Source organism: Anguilla anguilla, chromosome 3 (genome assembly GCF_013347855.1).
Source record: "Anguilla anguilla isolate fAngAng1 chromosome 3, fAngAng1.pri, whole genome shotgun sequence".
Taxonomy (NCBI): Eukaryota; Metazoa; Chordata; class Actinopteri; order Anguilliformes; family Anguillidae; genus Anguilla; species Anguilla anguilla.
This window is the reverse complement of record NC_049203.1, coordinates 53,562,404-53,589,366: the sequence shown is the minus strand read 5'-3', so window position 1 is coordinate 53,589,366 and position 26,963 is coordinate 53,562,404. Positions and strand designations below refer to the sequence as shown.

Sequence of the window (26,963 nt, the reverse complement as noted above, 5' to 3'; positions counted from 1 at the left end):
CTTTGTACGGGTAAATGAGTCATTGTGAACCACAGAAAGATATGTCTGAATCCAATACTGGGATGTAGACAGGATACATTTTACTGCTGCACCAGGCAAACTTTTAAATAAGCGTTGGTCCCTTTAAGTAGCGGTTACCCTCCAAAATGGCTCCCTGAGAGGAAGTGATGTGCAGGAAGTAAAGTAATAAAGGTAGGGAAGAAGGAGGGGGAGGGGCCTATGACATTTTGAATGTGTTTGGCATGGTGTAAAGTTTGTGAACAAACTGGGGGGTTCTACATGCATCCTCAAGGCCTGTCTGGGACTAAAAGTGGGGTGATATGTTAAGTTACTTCTGTTGGAAGGAAAAGACCCCATGCACATATTAATACAAAGCTATTGGCCGGGAAAGTACCAGGGAAATCTCCAAGCCAGGTGAGATCTTTCCTTCCATTTTTTTTCTCTCCTCATTGTTTTTTCCTTTTTTTTGTTGGATTGTTTTTTCCTTGAGACTTACCTTGCCACCCAGTGGAAACCTTTTTGTGCATGTAACTTTCTAAAGGACTTTTCATGTTTCAATTGTGTATAAGTATATGCATATGCATTATATGGTACTGTATAGTGTTTGGTTGTATATAGTGGGTGCACATTTTCAAAAATACATTATTTTCATGGGTATCTATATACTGTGTTGGTGATTTGTTAAGCAGTGTCCTCACACCCCATGGTTTTATACAGTGGCTCTCTGGATGTATTAGTGACTAGGCCTGAGTATCAGGCTGTTTGTTACATAGTGACAAAAGGCTTGATTGTACAATAACGAAACACAAGTAACTCAAGTAAATTCAATTAATACCTGTCTGCTAACCATAAATTTAGCTAAATACAATCATGAATTGCAGATGAAACATGATAGCTATATTATCATAGCTGGCCAGCTATAGATAAGAATACATGTCACCAAAGCTAACATTGATGCAAACTAAAGCGGCAAGCAATATTCCAAATGTCTTCAATAGATCAATAGCTCTTTCTGTTCTTACTGTAGCTTTCTTACTGTTGGTGTAAGTTATATTTCTAAATATGATATCCTTTGCAAAGTCTTTAAACTAGCCTGCTTGATTGACTCATATTCTAGTTCTTTGATTTCTCTTGAACTGGAAAATTGCAAGTCAAATTGCTTGTATCTCGTTTAGCTGTCTGCTACAAACATACCATTTACGATAGATTGGATTTTGTTTTAGTTTGCTGTTGAAATAATGGAGTTGGTCATTGTGAAATTCACCATCAAAAACTTAGAAGAGGATTGTGCAAACAAGATATGGGGAACAACTTGCTAAATTGTTAAGAGATTCAGCGAATTGCAAGGTACAACATCCACTTTCACAAGGTAAGTTTACAAACTTTAACGTTACTTGAACAGGATATTTCCCAGCTATTGGGCTTGTTAACAAGATATGTTAAGCAGTTAGGTGGTCTAATTAAACCCACAATGTGATTAGTCATTGCTGGCCAACATTGAACTTGACTGTTCTTGTCACTGTTCTCAAAAGTGTCAGTTTCATCCCCCGGTCTGCATGAAATCACCCCGCTTCATTCGTTCAGCTTTCACGATAGCTCACTTGGGACTTTTAGTTAGACAATGTAATAAGGCATAACCAGCCTGTGTTTTTTCCCCTATACATACATTCAACCTCTAAAGAGCTTCTAAATGATGTTTTAGATTACGAGAATTAGCTAGCTAACATAAATAAAATACTGTTTGGTGTCGCCAGATTTATTTAATTAGTCTGGTTTCAATGTAAACATTGTTAAAATTTAGGAAAGCCCAGGTTTAAAATGACATTAGTCTTAGTCTTAGTCTTTATGGGTCTGTTCTTGGTCTGGGTCTGGTCTTGAGGTATGTGCTCTTGGTCTAGATATGGTCTTGACCCCAACTCTCGATTTTCAATTAAAGACTCCTTTCAAGTTCCAAAATAAGCTTTTTTGTCATTTGCACATGCAGCCATTTTTATGCCAACAGGTAAGAGAATTCAACAATACAATACTAGGTACATTATGTCAGAATTTAAGTTTTTAGGGAGTTTATTGAATATAGGCACATTATATTGAAATGTGCTTATACATGGATCACAGATGCATACACTGGCCTTCAAAGGTTAACTGTGATACCTTTGGTTTATTAAGGGTCAATACTAATCCTTCGAAAGAAAGAGGGGTTTTTCATTATTTTGATATGATATTATTGCTCTTGTAGCCTTGATGTATTGATCCTCCCCACAACAGATTCTGCAAATTTTCATAATAGCCCCCTCCCAGGGATTGTGGTATTGTCAGTGCATGGTAGCCTGTTCTAATTCTAAATTTCTATTGCTAGAAATAGACCCCCCAAACCCGCTAACATTCCACTGAGCAATGCAAACCTATATACAGATGTTCTTGCATTTCTTTGTGCCGCCCCCAAAAATATCAGTCTTCCTTTGTGACAGCTGCATTTAGGTTAGCAAGATGCTTTTTACATCCTCAAAATAGAGCCCTTGGTGTTGTTTGCCATAATGGCCTTGTAAGTCACTTTGAACAAAAGCAACTGGTAAATAAATAGATTCATGTATTACTTCTTATTTATCATATTTCAATAATAAATAAATAAATAAGAAGAAATGTTTTTATGCTATTAATCATATGCAAATAAATTCATGAGGAAAAAAACCCCACTCATCTCCTGTTGCTCTCGAGATCTGGGGCCTGCCATAATCCTTCTGCAGCCCCACTGTCTCCACTGGTGGTCCCCTGGGCTGCTGTTCTGATCCCAGTTCTGTCCTCTACTTTGGGAGAAGGCTGCCCATGGTCCTCCCTCGATGGTGCCTCTCGTATTACTCACATGACATTACACATCACTGCTCCATTCCCTCCTTCTGCTTTGGCCACATCCCGCAACACTCACAGCTGGGACTCCCATGGTTGCCACGGAGATCTCCAAGCACCCCCCCCCCCCACTCCCCCCCACCCACCACCACCACTCCCCTGCAGCTCAACATCCTGCTGTCTAATCACAGATTCAAGTCCCAGGATGCATCAGTCCTGAATCTCAACCAAGCCCACATCTGTCTCTGAAAATACACCATGTGGGCAAAGTGATGTAACCTCACTGAGGGTTCCTCACTACTGATGGGCTGGGGGCTCTGCTGTCTCTACGACTGCGGTTGAGGGTTCGAGGTGACCAATGATTTCTGCTTTAAGGCAGGAAATGCAGCCAAGTCCAAAATATCCCATCACATCGGCGTTCACAGCAGTACACACCACTGCATAAATAAACTATATGTTCTGACCTGACATGGATATCAGCAGAGCAACTATCACCCTAATAGAAGATGTCATTTATAATTGAATGTCCATTGAAGCCATCATATTTTATTGAAATGCTTTTCCATCTTTAAAGAAAATGACCAAAGTTTTTTTACAGAGGTATTTTCTCAGGAGATTGTTGTGAAATAAGCATTCATCTCCTTTCATAAAAAAAAAAAATATATATGTATAATAAACACAAGTGCCTTAAATGTTTGTATGTACAACATTTTTGTGTTCTTAGAAAGAGGACTGTGAAATCTCAATTTCTGTCTAAATAATAACCAATGTAAATATTGTAGACTTCCTGCTTTCCACTTAAATGCATTTTGCATTTATGATTGCAGGTCAGTTATCAGCTAGGGGGGGGGTCAGTTGAAAACAGTTAATCTTCTGTATTTCCTGTTTTGATCTATCTCTTCTCTGAACCTTCCTGCTTTGTCTATGATTACGCTTTGGGGTTTCATTTGTTTTGTACACAGATACTACTGTGTACTACACTCTAGGCCAAGGACTCACGAACGGCTGAAAACAAAGTAAACTGGCTTATATTTGTAGTAAATCTGTATTGAAAGGTTTTTTCTAAAAGGTCATACAGTTGTAACCGGTCAAGTGCACTTTGTTTAATTTTGGGTCCAATCAAACAGACTATAAAGAAATCTAGAAAAATCTAGAAAGAGAAAAGTTGTGGCCTGAAATCAGGGGTGCCTGCGCTGGAGGCAGCAGCATTTTTTAAAGATCAAGTGAGTTTTCACTTCCAACCTTTATAATCCCCACTGTTTTAATACATTTCATAAAGTATAATCAAGCAAGGAAGTGTAAAAAACTATTTAGTGAACAGGGCAATATCATCATACTTGATTCACAGCATGTAACATTTTAGGAATCAAGCAATTAACTAATGTAGACATTTCCCACTTTTTACAACTGCACAAGTTGTAGCAATTAAATCCAGATAGGCTATAAATCTTCCTATCAGCCATGGTAGATTTAAACATTAGGCTATTTTGTCACCATGCCCTGGCCATGTTTTATGTAAGAAAATAAAACCAATCAGAAAAAAAAATTCCTTTATTCCACAGAGAATATTGAGCTGAATTTAGCATGCTGGAAATTTGCAACCCAAACAACATGCTAAAGAATAAAAATGCAGTACTGACATCTGTTAACTGACCAATGAGAATCTACACTGTCAATTAGTTGATGAAAACTCATTTTAATTGCCACATACCTCTACATTTTGCTGTTTTATCATCATACAGTGAACAAAACAGACCTTATGAGATGGCAGTGCATTAATTTGGGAGGGCTTGGTTGGATTGCCTTTAAAACAGTATAACTGATAACAGTCTGTTTAAAGGGATATGTCACTTTCTGGAGTTCATGCATATCATTTCATTTTTAGTGTATGTTTGAATGTGCAATGAAGGATACTTTAGATACAGATATTTCTGAGGACCTGCAGGTGTTATATGGCTGGCATAAGGGGCATTTGTGAATTTGTGGTTTAAAGAAATCAACTTAAGAAAACTGAAAAGAAGCTTATATTATGAAGTTATGCTTCCAGAGGTTGTACATTCACACATAACCTTATTATTTTTCTTCAGACATTTAATCTTGCTTTATATGTTTCCTATGGCATATCCAACCTGAGACTGTTGTGCTCAAGGAAATAAGTTCTGACACAATATTAAAATGAATATGTATGTTTATAATTGTGAATAAATGCAATAAAATTAATGTGTTCATATGTACAGCCTCTGGAAACAAACACCATGGAGCTCACTGTATCATCACCATACACTCCGCTTTTCAGTTACTTTTTTTCTTGCTTGAAACTACAGACATTTGTATGTATCTAACATAATGTCCATGACACCCACAAATTGACTGATCCAATTAATGAAGTATACTCCAATGAATGAATAATACAAATAAAATAATAAAAATAAAAAATACAGAAAGTGACATTAAGGAAAAATGCAGTTTCCTCAAGGCAAAAAAAAAAAAAAGTCTGCTTGACTTGTCATATTGTGATAGAGTGGTGGAAGTGAGAGGTTCTTTCCAATGAAAATGAGTTTTTTGAGTGATTGACACCTAGGCTTGTGACTGATTGGTCATACACCAGTAAAGAGATCTGCTTATTCCTGCTTAGGGCGTCTGTCATGCTTCACGTGTCACTTCTAGCATGCTCACTGCTTTATATCTGTGTAAGGTAGCATAAGAATGAAATTAAACCATGTGACAATATACTGTCACTTCTTGAAAAAGATTTTTTCTGTCCCGATAATGAAAAAACAAACTTAATCTTAATGAATTAAGGAATAGATTTACAGTTTGTGAATCCGTTTGTCCTGTGGTAATGAAAAAGTACAGTTGTGGAGGCAGTATCAAAAAATGAAAGCAGATAAAAATGAATTAATGCTAGTGAAACCATTTGGTTTCATTTTATTTCATAAAACATCAACAGGACAAGGTCCATTCTGTTTGTGCTCACTATAAATGTTCTGACACTCTTCTGTTATGATCCTATATCAACAAATATTTGTATTGGTATTTAATGACTATACCTCTTTATTTAAATGGTTTTAGTTGCCACTTTTTTAATGACTGGCCTGTACATGGACCCATAAAAGCAAGGCTTACTTGGAGGTGCACAATATTAAAAGAGTATCAACAGACACAAATTTAGATAACGTAGTTACATATGGTATTCCTATAGCAGTAGCTGGCATTGTTTTTACAACTGTTTTTAATCTCTATGTACACTAGATGAAACTGCATATCGAGATTTCTGTTTTGTTCCTACAAAATTAACTTAGCAGGAAAAACTGTGTCTTGAGGGAGCCCTTTCCTTGCAGTGCTATCTGGAAACTGATATTAAATTATATTTCAACAATCTAGTAATTGCTGGTCCAAGGTCATTGAATTTTATGGTCTGCCCTGCTTTAGTGCTATATAAAAATGAAGCGAACACCCTATATTTTGTGAAAAAGGATTATCATTATGTGGCACCACAGATCATTGTTCACAAACAACTGATCGCAAAAGCAACGTACAGTGAAGTAGAGTGGCCTATACAGAAACATTTCTGTATGGTCGACTGTAATGCTAACCATTTTAATCAGGTTCAAGTCTGAATGGAACCTGAGTAAACAGAAAACATATTTTTTAAATGACCAAAATCAACTGTTTGGAACATCATTAAGAAGAAAACACTGGTGAATGCCGTAATCGCAAAGGGTCTGGTAGACTAAGGAAGACCTCTACAGTTGATGACCAAAGAGTTTTCACCATAATGAATAAAAACCTCCAAACACCCACAAAACACCACATACATTTTGGACACACCCTTGAGCAACCTACAAGCAAAATGTCAAGCACATAGGTGAGGTTGTGAGGTGGTCAGAAATACAGAAATGTTGTAACAATCTTTACACTGAGTGCACCCCTTAGCATGTGAGAACATGCTCCGTAGTCCAGCTATTTTGTGTTTTTCCTTGTTTGGTATTTAGCTGTTCTGGACATTTAGTTAGAATTGGGATGTAAACATGGAATTGTGTGTGGAAGAAGTAACATTAGAGTCCATTGGTACATTATAGATAACTAATACACGTGGTAAGTGAACGACTTTTTCAGTTATCCATATCCTATTCAAATATTAGCCTATTTATTTTCTCAAATATGTACTGTATATGTTTATGGCTATGGGTAATTGTACATTAGGTAAATTGTAGCTACCTTATCTGGCATGTGTTCTGTAGTTGTTCCAACACCCTCGGACATATAGCTGCCTAACGTAACTAGCTAGCTAGCTAGCTGCATCACTTTTCATCCCCTTGGCAAACTTCAACTGACACCACTGAAGAAAAGCTAGTCCATGGTTGACTCTAGTTATTGAATGAGCCCTGTCGCCTTGTCTTTTTGCTGAGTTGTATCTAGGCATCCGTCATTGTCGCAGCTCACAAGCAACAAACACTTCTGGAATCTGATCCCAAACCACAGACTCTGTAGCCACACCCACTCCTCCCCACACAGAAAAGAGAATAACAAATGCAGGTAAAAGGTGCACGAATTTGGCGAAACTAAGTTAAGATATAGATTGCCAGTGCATCACAGACATACCTTAGCATAGTTATTTTGCAATATTTTCATGAAAAAAATCCTGCATAGTCTGTCTTTAAGGTGTGCTTGATTTAATCAAAAAAAAAAAAAGTCTGGTTTGGCTGAATTTAATATTCCCTTAAACTAGATAAGTGAATTTGATTGAATCTTGGGCATAGTGCAATATTGCTATGAATCATTAAGCTTGTATATCAACGTTAAGCTTTAGGAATACATTTTTTAAAAACAGATCCCAAGTTTCAGTTGAGAATCCCAACGACACAGAAAAATGGGTCCTGCAACTCTGACTAATAAATGCTTGGCACATTCAACAAACAGGTTCCGTGTGTTTTCGCTGATTTGCAAGAAAGTCTGAGGGCCTCTTTAGGACATTTACATCATGTTCAACATGGTCCGAACCCTAATAACAACAGGGAACAAATGAAACCAGGGGCAGAGTTTACCAGCAATCATGTACCTGTAAAACTGCTCAGAACCGCAATATGCCAGCAGCACAGCTGAGGTCACCAGAGAGTACAAAGAATTGAAAATGTGAGTTGAATTTTTTTTTTTTTTTTTTTTGAATCTCATATATAGCTAAGCAGCTCCTATCCCCAGTAACATTGTGTTACAGCCAACAGATAGCATTTCTTCCAAGACAGCAATATACAGCTCAGGCAGGTACGTGTTCAATAAACAGATAAGGAAAGGGAAAAGAGAAGATTAATGATCAATCCATCTTGCCAGAAGGACTTTTCTGGGATAAGTATTAATCTTGACTTGCCCTGCCATGATTCTCTTTCCTTATTCAGATTAAACAAAGCACAGGCAGCAAATCGTACATTTCATAGCTTTTGCCGTCGTCACCGTTGTTGCTGAAATCTTTGGGTTGGCCTATGATATATAGGGATGCAGACACTATTTATTATTTTTTTCCACCACTTCACTGCTTTCAAATCATTCTCCAATATTAGCCTGCCTTTTGCTCTTGAAATAGCACAGTAGAATGTAAAAGAAGGATCTGTTTCAAAAACTGTGACACTGCGTTTCCCTGTTCTCAGACACTCCAACCACTGCATACTCTATATATTTACGCAAGCTTTCCTCAACCAAAATTTTTTTTTCCTCACACTGTAGTCCTCCAAGTTTAAACTGTTGTATGTGTGTGTATGTGTGTGTATGTATGTATGGGAGGGGAGGAGGGGGGGAGGGACTTCTGTAATGATGAACAGAAATGAATCCATCATATTTTACACTTGGATTAACAAAAATCATCCATTTCTGTGAGTAAACTTGGCTAAAATGCTGTATAAGTCCGATGAGGTCAAAAAAGGCCGCAGTGCTTCCTGTGCCTTTTTCGGAAGGGCCCGCTCATTCTCATCTCTCTGGAAGCTTAGTGCTGGAATGAGCTGGTCATTGCCCCCAGAACAGCAGTCACACACAGTAATCCATCACCTGCTGAGAATTCACCTTTACTGGCTGTATCCAAGCTCACCTAACCTGGAGCTGTACTGAACCGGTGTGCTCAGGCTGAGATTCTGAAACTGCACTATGGAATCAGCACTTTCCTGTGCACTCACATGTGACTGGCTTGAATTGCATTATTAGCTGTAGGGTATTACTGGTATTAATGAGATTGTTTTGGTAATTCTGGATAATACTCCTCTCTGAAATTGCACTTTGGAGTTAGCTTCTTTTTTTTTTTTTTTTTTGCACTGCGGTACGCATTAACATATACTTATTGTGTTGCGGTGGATAATAGCTCTCTTACAACAGCATCAACAAAAAAAAAACAACAACTATGATATAATAATAATAATATAGCAACAGGATTGACCACTCTCAGTTTATCTGAAAGGAAAAAAAAAGCTTTTGTCTAATTTTTCCCTGTGAATCTCGTAAGTGTTCCAGCCTGCCTGGACTGAATTTTCAGCATCCTGTTATCTTCATGATTAAAACACCTACTCAACCACATTTTATATTTATTTCACCATTTTCTCTCTAGCCTTGTGCAGAGATGATGAGAGAGCGCAAGTGAATCTCACTCCCGCCTCCAACCTTACGCCCACCCCCCCCCCCCTCCCCCTATTTACACCCATCTCCACCCCCCTCCCACCCTCCTCATTTGAAGCAGTGGATTGTGGCGGCCGCGGACTCCCACACACACGCGGTTCGCTGACCTTGGCCCCTCTGTACGGCTCAACCATTATTAATCTCTCAGCAAGACAAGCAACAGGACTGGGTTGCCAGGCCAATATAAATCTCCTCAGTCAGGAAGAGAAAAAAAAAATTACCTCTTTGACCAAAAATAAATAAATAAATAAACACCCACATCTGATGATTGACATACCCTCCACCTCCTTCTGTCTCCCCTTCAAAGAGAAATGAACAACGCAGAGAGAAATTCACACTCGTCTGCAACGCGAGTCCCCTTTTCCCTTCAGAATATCTGTACATTTTGCATTGTGCTCTTTGCTTCTTTTTTTGCAGTGGGCCATTATGTTTCCTGTACGATAAGGCTGCTCCACCTGTTTGTACATTTGCTCCAAGGAATGCATGCACACTACTGTGCAGTTCTATTCTGAAGTTAAAGGGTCCTCAAGGACTAAACTACTGAGCATTTAAGCTGTGGGGAAAAACAATCTACAGTGTTTTGTTACGTTATTTATTTATTTTTTAAATCATTCTTTGTGGAAAGTTTTTGAGCCAAAACAAAAAAATAAGTCATCAGATTAATATTTCAAGCAACGTTAAACAAAAAGCTGAAAACGTAAGGGGGGCTGAAATCAAAGTTTAAAACACTTTTAAAAATTCAAATGCTTTCCTCAGGGTAGAGAAGCTTGCAGGCGGGGTCATTATACAAGCAATTCACAAATAAATTCTAATTTATTTATTTTTTTCACAGGAAAAGCAAAAAGCTACTCAGCCTCTCTAAAAAATAAAAAAAAACACACTTGCATATATACAATGCATTTACTGTCAGTGTATTACATTGTAAGTGGCAAAGTAGTTGTGTAGTGGTTATGGTGTTGGCCTTGAAAACCAGAGCTTGCTTTTTCTTTTGCAAACTTTGGGTAAGTGCCTCTTAATAATAGCTATTTATATTTAGTGAATGTGTGTTAAAAATGTTGTTATTGTAAAAAAGTTGTTGTTGTAAATAGTCATGTGCGATTCCCAATTTTTTGGTCTGCAAATCTTAAATTTGCAAACCATCTGCTATGAGTCCTTGTGATTTTCTGATGCTACTTTTAATGTCTGGCCTTGGTGTCCACACTCCACATCAAGATAATCCACATAAAGCGTATCAACCTAAAGAACAAGGTCCATAACTAAGGGAACAAATCATATACTTGACATGACCCAATGGGGTTGATATCCCCCTCTGTAGCAGACTCTCCTGACCTCAGTTGTATTAGGGCAAACAGCACAGTACATAAACACAGATATAAACAAATGGACATAGTATTATGTCATTATGCATTATTGGCCATTAGCAGAAATGAAACCCAGTGCCTGCAAATAGCCTTGCAGAATTAATATGGATTTAACAGCAGAGATGCATTACTGTAAATGGGCACATGCAGGTATAAATTTCCTATGACTCGGTCTCTGCTGAAAAAGTCTCTGCTTTTAAGAACAAAAACTCAAACCAAGATAACCTTGCTGTGATTCACCATAAAACTCCAAAAACAAACTGTAGTGGAGTGAAGTCAAAAAATGAAAATAAAAAAGACATCTTCAAAAGCATGCAGAAACATACATATATCTTGTTTAATGCACCCCACTAGCTTGGATATCCTGACCTTTTCTCTTTTTAATGGTTTTAGCTCCTTCCAAAAAGGACCTCAGGTTTTAATGAGATGGAAGAAATTGGATAGGGCAGGTGTCCGCTGGAGGGAGCCAAGGCCTGCTCAGTTTCTTTGGGGTGGGGGGGTGGTGGTGGGGGGTTTGGGGCATGGGGGGGTGCAATGTCGAGGTTGGATGAAGGATTTAGAACTGGGTTGTGGTGCTCCGGGGACCAGTCTTCAGGAAAGAGACATGCTGTTCCTAAATCTCCACAGCGTAATGAGGCACCCCTCACAGGTGTCATCGGCGCTCTGAATCTTGCGCCGCAGAGGTGGGGAATATTCACCTCGATGATGAATTCTCAAGTCATCAGCATCAACAAATGTGCCGCTGCCGTTCTCCCACCTCTCTCTCTCTCTCTCTCTCTCTCTCTCGCTCTCGCGCTTGCTCTCACCCACACACATACACTCACACAAACACACACACTGCCACATCCAGCATTCATTTTATGGGACAAACAAATCATCAATACAGTTACACACAAAATGCATTTAAAGCACAAACACTTCGACCTGAAGTCTGTGCTGTATTAAGTTGTTCTCATCACCCTGTTGCTATTACAGCATGGTGATGAATAGAGTAAATCATTGGCCATAGTATTTGCCAAGAAAAGAGCTATAATTTGAAAATATTGAGAGCTCAGGTCAAAACAGCTGCCCACTAAATATAGTTTGGGATAGAAAACAACCTTACACATTATGAAACAACCAAAGATCACAGTTTTGTAAAAAAGAAATACACAAGTTGGCAATGCCATCATATGGATCATTCTGATCCAAACCTTTAGAGTAATGGCAGAGGAAGATTGAACAAAAAGCTGAAATAGCTCCTGAGGATGAAATTATGACTTTGCATTCAGACCACTTTGACTGCTTGGACAATGCATTAAAGTAGGCACTACCCATATTCTTTGTTTTCAAAGGTAATTTCTTCAAATTCTTCAACCACCTATGAACTATGTTTTAAATAGCTCATTGGATGTATCCAGTTTCACTCTTGCTTGAACAAGGCTCAGATATCCACTACTTTTTTATATACCATATATTGCACTGGGGATGCCATAGAAACTAATTTCTGAACCAGTTATGGTCTAACTCTAATATTATCTATAGTATGTGTCTCATACAAACAGTTAATAAGGTTAAATATATCACCACCTTATTAGAAACTAAATCCTGCAAGATTAACATCTACAATATCATTACACAGCCTTGTTTATGGAATATGGGGGCACATTATTAACATTTTGCCCTGGTTAAACCATATTTTATCCTGGCCCATTTACATGAATTCCTGACAATACCACTTTTTTGTCAAATTAAATACTAGGAAATAACGACATGTTCATTGTCACCAATGCTACAGTGCAATGCCATTACCAGTATGGTAGTTGATCCATTCACTGGCAAATGTGAAGACAAAAATGTCAGAACAATGATACTTTGAAGGTGCATTCAAGAATAACCCTTTTTCTTGGCACCATCAAATCTTCTCTCAGGGATGCTGGGATTATTAGTTGGCGATGCCACATCACATCACATACAGTGATCACTCTCTCTGAAGGCACAACTGATAACTGTGGAATCCTGCCTCTGTAATCAGATGTAGCAATTTTTTGTGCGGTGAAGTGAAAATGGATTTCTCAGAATCCTGTGAAATAATTCATGATGTATCGTGACAGAAAAAGATATGACCAGGACTCAGGGCAGTCTATTACAGTGTCCATTTTCAGCCTACTCTCATTCTCAACTGAGAGCAGCTTGTATGTATAAGAAGTATATGCAAGTAACACATGTCCACAAAATCAGATGAGGCACAAAGATTTCACAATAGTCTGTAGATGTATGCTACACTTTAAAAATGATGTGGTATATGTCTCTTAAAACTTGTCACAACTGACAAATGCCAAGCACTGGGAAAATTCATTTTCAGTGGCCTCACTGTCAGGTAACTGCAAAGTGCCTGAGAAGGCTAACTGGTGATAAATAAAGATTAAACGGAATATGACAAAGCAGCAGCAACAACAATGGATCAAGAAAATACCACTCATTTTGAAGCGTTTATTATTTTTTTCTGGAAAATTTTAAACTATAAATAATGGGGAGAGGGTGGGGAGTTTTACCTTACATTTCAAAATAAATGCAGAAATAGAGACACTGATTCAGTTGAACCAGTTTCCGGCTTACCCGATAGCCACTCTCAATGAAGCATTTCGCGTTATGTATGCATTGCACTTGAAGCCCTTGGGGACTGATTGGCCTCCATCTGGGCCTTTTGATGTCTCAGAAGCTGTGGTATGGCTCTGTGCACATTTAAAAATTAAACCTCCATACTGATAATTATTAATTTTTTCACGAACTGAGACAAAAGCCAGGTATACTAACCAGGTTTAATTTGTAGTCCAGGTTTGTTTTTTTACTCCCTGTGATATATACTCAGTGGCCACCAACAGGGTAGGACCCTCTTTTGCTTCCAAAACAGCCTGAATCCTGGGATTTTTGTCTATGCTGACTCAATAGCATCAGGCAGTTCTGGCAGATTTTTCGGCCACACATTCATGCTGCAAACCTCCCAGTCCACCTCATCCCAAAGGTGCTCTATTGGATTCAGGTCTGGGGACAGTGCAAGCCATTGGAGTAAACTGAAGTTACTGTCATGTTCGTGGAACTGAGATACTGGAACCGCCACATCTGGCCCCAGCAATCATACTACGGTCAAAGTCCTTTAGGTAACGCATCTTGCCCATTCTAATTTTTGTTTGAACAAAAACTAAATGTCTTCACGCTTAATATATTGAAATGCAGCCACCTGATTTAAATATTTTGAGGAGCAGCCTATTTATGTTAAACAGCAGATGTATCTAATAAAGTGGTCACTGAGTATAAATATGCCTTCTTTACCACCACATGAGGAAACTATATTTACACATGCTATCTAAGGGCCCTATTTTCACAATTAAGGCAGAATTGTCAAATGCTAGCGGTAACTCAATGCACTGGCAAATTAGGTCATATGCGACTAACTAACACTGCGTGAAAAGGTGCATTTACGAGGCGGACACAAATCCTAAAACGGACATATTTCCTGCAGTGTGCCGCATGTGTCAATGTTCTGTGTCAGAAATGGACATAATTTTGTGCACTGAGGTGTTCTTGTCCAGACACTGAACATAAATTTCCTGGACGTGGCTGTCCACGTCTCAAGACACACCATGAAATACCAGTGAGGGCACAGTCCATGAATTAATCAGGAATATCCAAGTCCAGAAGTCCCCAATCACAGACATGGCCTGTGAGTGTGCAGTCGTTTCTGGAAATACATGTTTCACGGGGAAACTGCCACTCACAACTGACACACCCAAATTTCACTGAAATTTAACAGGTCAGATATCTTCCCGAAACTGTTTTTCATGCAGTGTAAATTTCTGTAATTTTGTGACTCCAGGCTCTGTGCTGCAGTTGTAAAAGAGGCTGGTTCGATAAGAATAACTAAACCGGGGATGTGGTGGGGGGTTTGTTATCATTATCTCCAATCAGCTTGCCCCATTTATTTTCCTTGAAAAGCAATGCAGTGGCCACACGGTCAACAGCTAATTTCGTCATGGCCATTACTAGTGATATCAAAAGAAACATGGAACTGAACAGTTTTAATTTCAATATGTATTTTCCCCTTCAAACATTATGTAGGCCTGCGTTTTCCATTTACATGCGCTAAAAATATGATAATAAATGGCTCCCGTGAACAATTCCGCAGGGTGAATATTCCCAGACTGGCCAGGAGCAAGAGGGAGCTGGCAGAGACACCCTCCAGTCAGCCACTCCATTCTGCTGCTGCCGCTACTGTTTCAAAATGGTGGCTGGCACCACAGTTGCGAGCCAGAGGACGGAAAATAAGACAATAGTTTGATTTAATTATCTTTTTTTTTTGTCTTTGCTGTTGATTTTTTGTTTTATACCATATATAAAATAATCACCATTTAAACTAAGTTGAATTAATTTCAGACATGCACTTTCTAAGATGGATGTACACACACTAAGGAAACAGACACCACTTGGGAACACATGCCACAAACCTAGCACTGCCAATAAGTCCAGGCTCTCGTGCACTCTGTGCTTCTGAAATCTCCATTGCAATGGGCACAATGCAACTCTGCCTCTCTCCGTATGATAGTCATGTAATGTGTTCGCTGTTAGGTCTTTGTCACATCCGAGGTGTATGGCTATGTAGCGCAGAACACACGCCATAAAGAATGCACTGACTTTCTGATGTCTGCATTTTAATGTACCACCCAACACATTCAAACATCTGAAATACATTTGTAACATTCCAAAGGTTTGCTCAATCACTGACTTAGCTCGGCCAAATGCATGACTAAAAGCTGGTGTGTTAATTAAAATGAATAGTATGATGAAGAATACAATAAGAAAATGTAGTGGAATGGCTGGATGTGAAGGTGTGTATATGTATGTATGTTGAGAATTGTGCACTGTATCATGAGATTAGGCAAGGCTAGTGTTCACTGGTTGGCATGAGGGATGACATAGAGCCTCCCTCTCCTTTTCCCCATAGATTCTTATGATAATAAATGGGTCATTTTCTACCCCAAGAGGACATAAAACTACACCTTGGAAGCAACCCGTTTAATTTATATGCCTGAGCCAATCATGTCATAGTCAGAGTCACATATGTGTGGCTGACACCTGTTATTTTAGGTGTTGTTTTGTGAAGAAGAAGAAACAATGGATTTGCCATTCTGTTAGTGTTTACTTAGCAGCACTGGAGTGTGGGAGATATACATAAAGCAGACGGATGATGCCCTGGTCAGACAGACGATGCACTTCCACTTCCAGTAGGTAATACTGTCATGGGTAGTACCCTCTGGAAATACACAAACCACATTTCTTCTATTTGGCTAAGTCTGTATTTCAGCCAAAAGGTGTCCTTTTGGAGAGCTTCTGTACCCAAACCCATTCATAATGGTTGCGTATCACACACACAAACCACCTGGTTTCCTTGCTGTGCTCTCTGACCTACTTGTGCTCAACTGTCAGGGGAAGGGGAGAGAGGGAACCAGCTGTAAGTAGCCCTGTAATTTACGTATGCACACAGTAGCTATATGAAATGAGGCAGAGCCTCAGGCACTACCAAAGACGGTGACAGGGATTTTTTTCCATAGAGGTTTCCGTTCTTAAAACATGGCCATTGGTCTTTAAAGGTTTGAAGCGGAATTTACACATAAATTCAATATACCACGTAATTGTGAGTTTTTTGTAAAGTGTTTCGCAAATAGCATTTGCTGCTGTTTGAGCATTTGGGATAACATTTGCGTATGCTTGAGCATGAATGGACGTACTTGGAACATGTATAAATGATCGAACTGTGGATCCACCTCTCCACATCTGTAATCGACCAGACTTCAAACCGATGCTTGACCGAGCAAGGACATTCCATTTGTCTAATGCATGTTTCCTTGCTTCCTTTGTCCTTGCATCTTTTTCTCGCATCCTTTACTTGTGTCCTCCACTGGGTGGAAGTACTGTAAGGAGCCGGGAAAGGACACGGGGAAGGTATGCAAGAATTCAAAATAAGTGATTGGAATGAGCTCTGGGAATACAAATGAGCTCTTCTCTAACAGGCTCTGCACGTACGGCTACAAAAAAATTCCAGGTCAGGAGATGGGGACGAGGACGGATAAAATAAGCAATTGGAACAAGCTCAGAGAGACTAATAAACGCCTTTGCGGACTAGTCACAAAAAACATGCATGTGCATTTTGACAACAGATGTATATGCTTTGATATTTCAGAGACTGGTCTGCCAGGAAGAGTTTGTCCATCCGACATCTTAAATACAGAAAATGTCAGTCTTTTGTATTTATTGCTGTATACGTGTATATGCTAGGTTTATTAATTGAATACAAGCGCATAACTGGCCACTAACCCACTTCGTGATATCTTGGTTATATCGTAGGGATATGATTTTTTTCGCTTGGTGAGGCAAGTTCACTAGATAACTTGCCCAATCTTGGAAGTTCAGTTGCATCTCATGATTATTTGCGTTGCCTGTTTTCCAAGTTTGTTTTGTTGCCAAAAACATGCATGTGTAGTAGTAGCGAGACCACACATTTTTGGCATTAAAGAGAGACAATGGCTCTCCGTTTATTTCACAAGAAAAACCAGAATGAAAACACAGTTTTACACGTAATCCCCCCACGAGGGAAATGTAGGTTTAAGAATTACTACCAACAGTAGGGAGAAAGATAACACTAACATATACTACTGTAATATAAAATGGACAAGATCTCTGTGAATACCTACAGTAACTTAACAAGTACTATGAGTAAGTGGCCGCCACACACATGTCTTTATTGGGCCTCATTCACAAAAACATGTATTAGATCAATCATGGTTAACTGTGCTTACAAGCATTTCCACAAACTTTTCGGCATTTATGATTATTTCTTTGTGCATTTGTTCTTTGGTAAGATAAAAATATGTGTGTTTGGAAACATGCATAAAGGCATATGCCAAAGTTGTTTCTATTTAGAATGCTTTATTATTCATGCAGAGTCATTTTAAGTAGTTACAGAACCCATATTGGCAAGTGTTTATCAATACAATTATTATATTAATATGATTTCTGTATCAATATTAACTACATTACCTAACCCTATCTGAATAACTTGTAATTATTCACTAGCTTTTGACTTCAATTTCAGTTTAGCTCTATTTAGTTTTAAGAGCAGGTTTGGTAGTTTTAGTTTAGTCTTGTTCATGCACTTTTTATTTTTTTTAAAGACTACCATATGCTAAACCAACCTACCACTTAGTAATGGGTTATTTGTTGCTTTTGGATTACTTGGCTAACCGTGCCTTGGGGAGAGCATGCTTCTTTAGGGTTCATTTTAATGGGAGCTTACCCTCAAAATGCACAATATAGGCTTACTTCAAGGGCTTCACAAGCTTAAATTAGCTGAAGGAGTGCTTGCTTGTCTAGTTAAATATGCATGTCTATGGTTTATACCTAGTGTGCTTGACCACAGAAACTAAGGCATTCTGTGAGTATCAGACAGACATGAGCAGTATAGAAATTTGGTGGATGAGAAACTAAGCAAGTAAGCAAAGGATAACACACAAAATTGAGGTGAGCTAAAGCTAAATTTCATAAAACTGCTTAGCATGTAAGGCTCAAGAGAATGTATATGTCGAAAGAAAGGTTAAACGTGTAAAGGCTCCCTGGATATGTGTGTTTGTGCAAATAAATAAGGGAGGCTATTAAAGAATATAGGTTGATTGATCAAGATGCCAACACACCTACATAATGAAACGCAGGAAATGAAAAATAAGTCATTTTTCCTACAACAATCACAACAGTCAACATGGTATTATTAGTATAGTATTATTTGAGTAATAAGGTTTTTTCAAGGTCATATTAATACAGAACATTGTGAAGAAAAAATCATGAGGGAAAAAAGAGAAAGGACTGGCTACTGCTCAGGCAGTTATGATCAAAGTCAAATAGAGACTTCAGAAATGCACTGAAAGGGCCTTTGTTAATATGACTCGGACACGCAATTCACTTTCATACAGCAACAGCAAGTCTTCCAAATCCTGTGAGTGCAGGGAGGACGGCACCTGTCCAAGGCCTCGTACAAGCATCCCTGAATTCCAGAATGTGATTTAGCAGTATGCTAACACATGCCCAAGGCATGGAGGAGCACTCCCCGAATAAAAGAAAAATACAAAAACAAAACATTACTTCAATCATTTGCTCGCTGACATTAATGGGATGAATAAATGTTTTTCTTCTCCACTGCTTAATTTGGATGAATTCATCCAAGCGCCAGTGGAGCCAAGAAAATCTCTGGCTCAGTGTCTTACATGGCAGCAGGACACGGTGCTAGACCCAGCCTGCGGATAATTCTGACAGCTGACTGCCTTTCCTTTAACCCTTTTTTTCTGTTCCACCACTCTGAGTCTTGCCTTGTGCAGCAGAAACAAGACAGCGAAGGGGTGGGTGGGGTCATGATCAATTATCATGGCTGATGACCAAGGTTGTCGCTAGTTCGGTTCTGCTGGCAAACAATTGCAAATATTTCCTATTGTTCTCCCTGGTTCACTGCACATGAGGGAGAGAGCTGGTGACTGTAGATACCGGCATCATATCCGTTCCGTAAAGTGGCCGCGCATGAAGATTCTGTCCAAGGGGGCGATGGACGTCAGGCAATGCTCTCCCGCCCCACTTGATCTACAGGCACAGAACTGGGCCAGTCTCGAAAATTACAGCCAATAGGGTTTAGAGGGGCATGCAAGGTAACGGGTTTGGGATTGAGCCACGGATGTCTCCTTCTGCTTCTTCTCCCCTGCAATGGGATACGAAGCAGTGAAACCGATGGAGGCAACTGTAAAATGATTTCAGAGAAGAGCTGAAATCGTGGGCTGACAGGAGAGCCTAATTGCTTTTTTTCTCTTATGCTTTCACAGGACCAACGCTGGTTTAACTAGATAACAGCTGGCTGATATGAAAAGCCTCACCTTGGTTTTTGGCGAGAGAGGCAGGCTTTGTTAATTTTTAATGCAGTTGGAAGCAGTAATTAAGTCTTCCCCATAGGAACAGGAAATTGACGTGCTCCAGAGAGTGAATGAGTAATTATATTTGTAAAGAGCAGTGATACAAGATACACCCCTCTGCCAGTGACTCATTACACATCATTAAAGAGACACAGTAGCCTAGACCCACTCTCACCCATTTCATGCACATATGGATCGATGGGCTGGGGGTAAACAAGATTGGCGTTTTGAAAACAAACCCCGCTCCTCAGGTCGCCCAACCTAACTGGTCGTACATCATGGAGCAGGAAATCACATGACTGCTGTAATCACTTCCCATTCAGAATGCTCTCTCTCTCTCTCTGAGACATTCTGGTCTTTCCCCACTTCTAATTACATATCAAACCTGTAATGAATTCTCATTCATTTGAATACGGAGAAATTGCCCAAGTTCGTTTGTGAAACTTTCTAAACGGAGCCCCGGGAGGATGGGAGCCCGCACTTCGAAGCAATAATTACTGTTACTGTTGGAATGAAACTGTCAGATGAAAATACACACCCAGCATGCAGAATTCCGCAGAGACATTGAAGGAATTTCTTTAATTGGGGTTTAATTGTGTTCTCCATTACAAGGTTCTGTTAAGATGGTTTAGTCTGTTGATTAGATGCAAGACGTCTTCTACGCAGTTCCATCATTGCGAAGTGCAATGACATTTTCCAACTTTCAGGGGAAAAAAGAAAAAAAACTTCACATTTACAGTGTGCAGTGCATCCCTTTCTTTTCAAAAGTCTCTAACCTTGTTTGCTCAGAACACCCTTTCTTTATGGAGAAAGGAAACATCTCTAGTATTCATTATTAGCATTAACAAAGTTGAAAAAGGCCCTGAATATTACAATGGCTGCGTGTCTCCGTTTTGGTTCTATTATTAATGCATTGTTATGATTGGCCAGGGAAAAGGGGGACCTGTATTAGTGAGCATGGCTAGAGTTGTCTGTTTTTGCTGTATATTAATTAGCTAGCCTAATTCGCTCAACCTCAATTATTTCTCCTCATCCTTTTAAGCCGGCTAATTAAAAGACTGCGGTTTTTTCATTAGTATTGTTTATTTATTTATTTATTTATTTACCTTCCTTTTTCTGCTGGAAAGTGTTCTTTTGGCTTTGAATTTAAATCAGTTGTCCTGCAGCTGACTGTATACCAATTAAGAGATTCCCGCAAGATCCTACAGGGGTAAAGGAGGAAGCAAGCATTCATTGTCTGCAGTGGGGGGAAAAAAACCCAATCAACAAACTGCTCTGCGCTAGCAGTTTTGTACATGCAAAGCAATGGCAATTATATCTGATCAAGGCGAGGAGGATGCCGAGAGTTGTAGTCTGTTCTTCCAAAAATATCCAGTGTCCTATCTTTGTGTCGCATACAATAACGTTTTGCCACCTCTGGTTGTCAGCATGGGTGCATTGCTGAGATTTGTGTTTGTGTCTAGAATTTAGACGTAGTGAGGCATTTGCCCTTGCACTTTTAAATTCTGTGGCATGTGTGAGCATCAAAACGGGATTCCAATGCTTATGCATTAGCACCACTGTACTGTGGAGAGTTAATGTAGCCATGCATGTCATGCAAAGTGTAAGAATTCTTAAATCAGTCAAGTACCTTCCTTGGGTTTTGCCTTTTCACAGAACAAGGTGTCTTTTATGAATATTCTCATATTATAAGCAGTACAGTGCAGTAAGAACATGGTACACAGTAAACTGGTTGTTGATAAATGGCAATAAAAAAATAAAAAAATTCATTTTTTTTTTAGTTGCGCATGTTGTTACACAAGCTCGATCCACTCCAGACGCACCCCTTAGCATTTCACTAGATATCTCACACCTGCTTAGTTTACTACAACAAACAAATATACCTCGAGCTTCAACTTATAATTATATATCTGTAATGACATCACTACCTCAGAGTGTCCTTACCGAGGGAATATTACGCGATTTAAATTTATTTGCAAAATGTCGGCTTAAGCAGAAGAACAGAACATAAATAATGGATGCCAGAGATATGAGAAACTGGACTAGGATACCATGCATGACACCGCATGTCTTAAAGAAGCATTTATTTCTGTCTTATATATTCCACTTTATTTCCCTTGGCTTGTTGTGCCATTCAATGTTTGAGGCAGCATATATCTGCTGGGCATGATTTGGCCAAAGAGATTCTCCATGGGCACTTAGCTGAGTAGCTGGAATGGTTAACCGCTATTCCCTTGTCTTCAACCCGCGCTCTGATGAATTTTATTTATAACACGCTTTTCTCATACCGAAAGCGCTAAACTTTCACCAGCCTTCGCGCTGTCAACAAAGTCAGAAGTTATGCTGTCATGTAATCCTCCATTTTATTTTTTTTGTCTAATGCCATTACAATTTTTTATGCCCGCAATCACTCTGGGAAGCATCCCAGTGCCATTGTTCAGCTCTGATCCAAAATCATGGCTCGGTTTTAAGCATACATCTCTGTATACGTGAAGCAGTTCTTTCTTTGACTGCTGGCATGTGTCATTTATTTTACTCCGCAATTTATTTGGCCTGTTTTGGGTACCCTCAATTTTCCGTCTTAAAAGTGAAACCAGGCAGGCCTGAAGGGAAAGCATTAAAATTGCACCATTGCAAGGAACATTATTATACAACAATGCATTCCTTTCTTTTGCGGCTTGACAGTAATGGAATTATGTTAATTAATTTATTTTGTTATCCTCAGAGTACATTCCTATAAAGGAGACTGTCTTTCTGTGCACGAGGACAACACAGCAGAAGATAGAGCATCTAACTAATTATGTTTTCTTTCAGGAGAAAGGACACTGTATAAATTACAATTAGGCACCGGTCCGACAGAGCACTGGGCCTGTCAGTGGGTGCAGAGTTTCTGTTTCTGTACGGGTGAGAGTAGGGGCTGGTTGGAGTGGATTTCCGTTGGTTAATTGGTTTGTTCTTTAAGGCCTAGAAGACACTTAAACAGAAGCGGGTCTAAGAGCCGAGGAGAGAACGTGGCACTCTCTGAGCCTCACAGATGTTTCACACACAGGGCTACTTGACTGAAGGGCTTTTTCACTGAGATGCAACGCGTATTGCTGTGTGTTTCTGGGATCTTTAAGGAAGCTCCAACATAAAGAGTGGGTGTCTTGTGTAAGGAAGACAACTGTATATATTTATGCTCATGATATAATTAGCCAAGATAAAGCACAGTACAATTAAAATACAAGTACAAGGCAAGGCAAGAGATGGAAATGCTCCCGGCCAATGTAAAAGCTGTCCTTTCAATGTTGTTGTTGTTGCATTTTTAGATTTATAACATTTAGAAAACAAGGCATTAGCGTGTTTCCATAATATTATTCAGTTAAACATATTATTAATGCTTATAATACATAAGATACTACCTATACACATTATTATTATTATTATTATTATTATTATTAATAATAATAATAATAATAATAACAATAATACATTAATTTAATTTAAACTCAGCACTGTGTCTGTTGCTGTGCTTTCAACTTGCTTGAAATAATGACTTGTTTAGGACATCTCATCTCAACTCGTTCTTCATCAGAGTCTTGGAATTCATTTTTTGGGACACATTATAGAGCCTTGAAATGGGGTGGGGGGGTGGGCTACTCTATGTATATAAACTGCTGTCATTTCTACATGGGGAAACCAAAGTGTGTAAAAGTACCCTTAAATAAAAAAAATTGAGAATCTGCACTTTAACCACATGTGAATTGTTTGAAATCTAAAATTGTGGAGCACAGAACCAGATCAAGAAAATATGTCTTTGTTCCAAACACTATGGAACTCACAATATATATATATATATATATATAATATAATTCTTAATAATAATAAGCATGACATTTACAAGTAATTAATCATTAATCCTTTCGATGTTAATGTTTGTACTGTAACTACAGTATCCAAAAGACCTCACATTTTTTAATAGTGAGTCAAGGTCTCTGCCTTTTGAAGGACATTTTAGTTTTTCTATCCCACAGAACAATGTTGAGATGTCCAAAACGTATGTCATTATTTCAAGCAATAAAGTTCCAAGCACGGCAAGAGACACAATATGGCAGAGGTCATTGTTTTATTATTGGCTTTGGCTTTCTCCATCACCTTTGGTCAGCACTGTCAGTTGTGTAAACCGTTATTCCTACACTTTGCATAGATATTTAAAACATTTTTTGAACCATCTTAGCTCTCAGATTTGAGCCTGCAATCTTCCGGTTACGACCTCAGCTCTCCAAGCACTACATTCTGGTATCTCAATGTATAATTTTGCATCTCATGTACACAGTGTATCAGTACTTTCTTTAAAATGAATGACCTGTTCTAAGGAACAGTGTCCATCAATGCTCAAAGCCTGTTCTCCGGCAGTGAAATATCTGTACAATAGACTCTATTCAGTGCAACTGCAAGTTATAAACCAGAAAAAATGCATAAATTGTCACAATTTTATATAAGAATTTTATATGTATTATTTAAACGCATTATATACTGTTATATTATAAACGTAACTAATACAGATGGCAATATGCTCAAGGTTCTCAGCCTCCTGCTTTCATCTGACATAACAATGTGTAGCAACACCAGGAACAGCACAATGGGAACAGTTCAAATCGGTATAGGATCATGATAATGGCTGTTCATACCTCTGGCCTACATGCATGGCCACACTTGCTCTGATTTAAAGTTGTTTTGCCTTCGTAAAAGTCACAATGCAATCGTATCCTACTTTGACTCCTACGCCCAACACATTCAAACTATTCCACCCAACCAAGTAGGTACACCCTGTTTTTTTTCCTTTTTTCTGTCCATCAAGAACACAGGGCCTGTCATTAATCATGGACTAATGAAGATAGCCGTCTCCGATGCTGTTACAGTAATTAAACTTGATCGTGTCCAACTTAAGGTAAAGAGTCTGACATTAGGGGGAAATGACTATGGGGTTAAGTGTTAGGGCATCTGGTTTATGGCCACTGGGAAACTGGTTTGTTTTCTAATCATATCATATCACACCACAAACAATTTTTCACCCATTATATAACTTGTTTAGACATTTACAGCCTTCAGGGAAATACAGAGAAGCAATTGTCATAATTGAACGTAAAAAGCATGACTGATTCATTTAGTCAGTAGAGGGGCAGTGGTGAATGCAAAGATGCACTCATCTCTGCTTTGATTTTCTGGAGCAGTTTCCATGGTATTTTGTGAAAAGATTCTGCTGTGAGTAAAGCTTGGCTTCACTCTTGTCTCTGTTTTCTTCTCTTTCTGTCTCTCTCTCTCTCTCTCACACACACACACACACACACACACTAATCCGTTGTTCATAACATTTTTATGATATAAAAACATATGTGTCCCAAGTTATTGAGTGCAACAGGACATTAAATGACATTAAAGTTAATCCTAAAGACACAATGTATTAATTATCACATGCATGCAGAAATTATTTTCAATCAATTAATCTATTATGCTCAATCATCAGAGAGCAATTTGTGCCAATGAGCAGAACGACAAACAAAACTAGCAATAAATTAGAAAATTCTGCTCCAAATGGGCATCAATTTTATGCATGAAGGGAAAAATTGAGGCCATAATTACACACAGCCAAAGTTTCCATTTCTTATTTGTGTATATAATATTATTGAGGAATTCATTTATTTGTATTTTCATTTTAAAATGGATGATTCTGTAGTATTTCCTTCTCTAAGTGCTAAGAGTGCACGCAATACAATCTGTTGATGGAGCTTAACCTAATTGGTGGGTTGACTGAAAGTTACTGATGCACGCATGTTCTAAATTCACACATGACAGAAGGATACAAGTCCTTTCCATTTGAATACCAGATTTAGCTACTAGAATCTAGCTATAAAACAGTCAAATGTGAGGCACACACAATGAGTGGAGCAACACCACTCTACGGGCCTAGGGAGAAATGCCCCATGGGAAATCCCAGCACTGTGCGTGAAGAAATGCACCCCTCACTTTTACAACACCCCACAGTTCTCCAAAAGCAACATGCTTGGGCGTCTTTGAGATCGCCTGTGAGACTGCGCTTACCGAGCACGCCGACCCTGTAGTTGAGGGTGATGACGATGACGTTCCCGTAGCTGGCCAGCACGCTGCCGTCAATCACGTTCCCCGTCCCCTCCATGTAGGACCCCCCATGGATATAGACCATCACGGGCTTGGCGCCGGTGTCTCGGATGTCTGCAAGAGTGGCCACCATTGACACGTTCACCAGCAGTATTTCAGCAGGCAGTGGCTCAACACAATGCAGCGTAACATAAGAGGGGAGGGGAGGGGGGGGGGGGGGGGGCAAGCCTGCCCAGATACCAGAAACTGTACCATCGCAATAAAGTGATGGGAAAAGTAGTTTCTTTTGTTTTCCTTTCCTTATTAATAGTATGTACTTTGAAGGTGGGAAAACTCATTAAGTGTTGATTGATGGTTCGCAAAATGAAGAATTGCAGTCTTCAGTCCCTTGCCTATTTCTGCAGATAGAACAGCAAACTGAAGGATTTAGGGCTAAATTTGTCTCTATCCAAATGAAAACTAAAAAAAACAAAAAACTGCATAAGAGCTTGAATGCTTGTTGTCAAATTAACTCACCATTACAATAAATAATCCTGATGCCATTTCTAAATATGTACTGCAACAGAACCGACGTTTATTTTCCCCTAAAACTCCTAGATGTATAACTGAATATGTCAGTCTAAAACATTCAGTTTTTGAGCAGAGGGTTTCTTGCCTCCCTGAGGTGGCACTTATATTTTGCGAGATAGAATAAAGTAGAAAAAAATGTGCAAGGGGGTTACTGTTTGAGTGGTCTGGGGTGAGTACTAAGACCCTCTCCCTCTCCCTCTCCCTCTCTCTCTCTCTCAGGCACAGTGGCTCTGTATTACTCAGCCTTGAGAGCGGAAAGATAGCTACCGGGCTCTGATTCAAAAACCCATATTGTGTTCCGGTTGCCATGGTTACCAGGGCCTGAAATTCAAAATCCTCAAGAACAAACAGCTAATCACAAACAACAGCCTGGATGACGAGTCTGCGTCCATCTGCAAGCTGCGCTTCTGTTTGCACATGCCCCCCCCCCCCC

At 39.1% G+C, this 26,963-nt stretch overlaps 1 protein-coding gene and 1 long non-coding RNA gene across 4 annotated transcripts in view; one reads left to right on the top strand and one right to left on the bottom strand.

Annotated features, from left to right (window-relative positions):
- nlgn3a (neuroligin 3a) overlaps positions 1–26,963 on the bottom strand; it is a 208,625-nt gene that overhangs the window by 81,316 nt on the left and 100,346 nt on the right. For all 3 annotated transcript variants that reach the window (XM_035410161.1, XM_035410162.1, XM_035410163.1), the window contains one exon: positions 25,925–26,074. In XM_035410161.1, the coding sequence (XP_035266052.1) occupies positions 25,925–26,074 (150 nt within the window). The remainder of the gene's footprint in view (positions 1–25,924; positions 26,075–26,963) is intronic.
- On the top strand, positions 326–26,887 carry LOC118223516. The gene is made up of 3 exons (XR_004764457.1): positions 326–414; positions 1,224–1,369; positions 26,750–26,887. It is a non-coding gene; the product is annotated as an uncharacterized LOC118223516 (long non-coding RNA).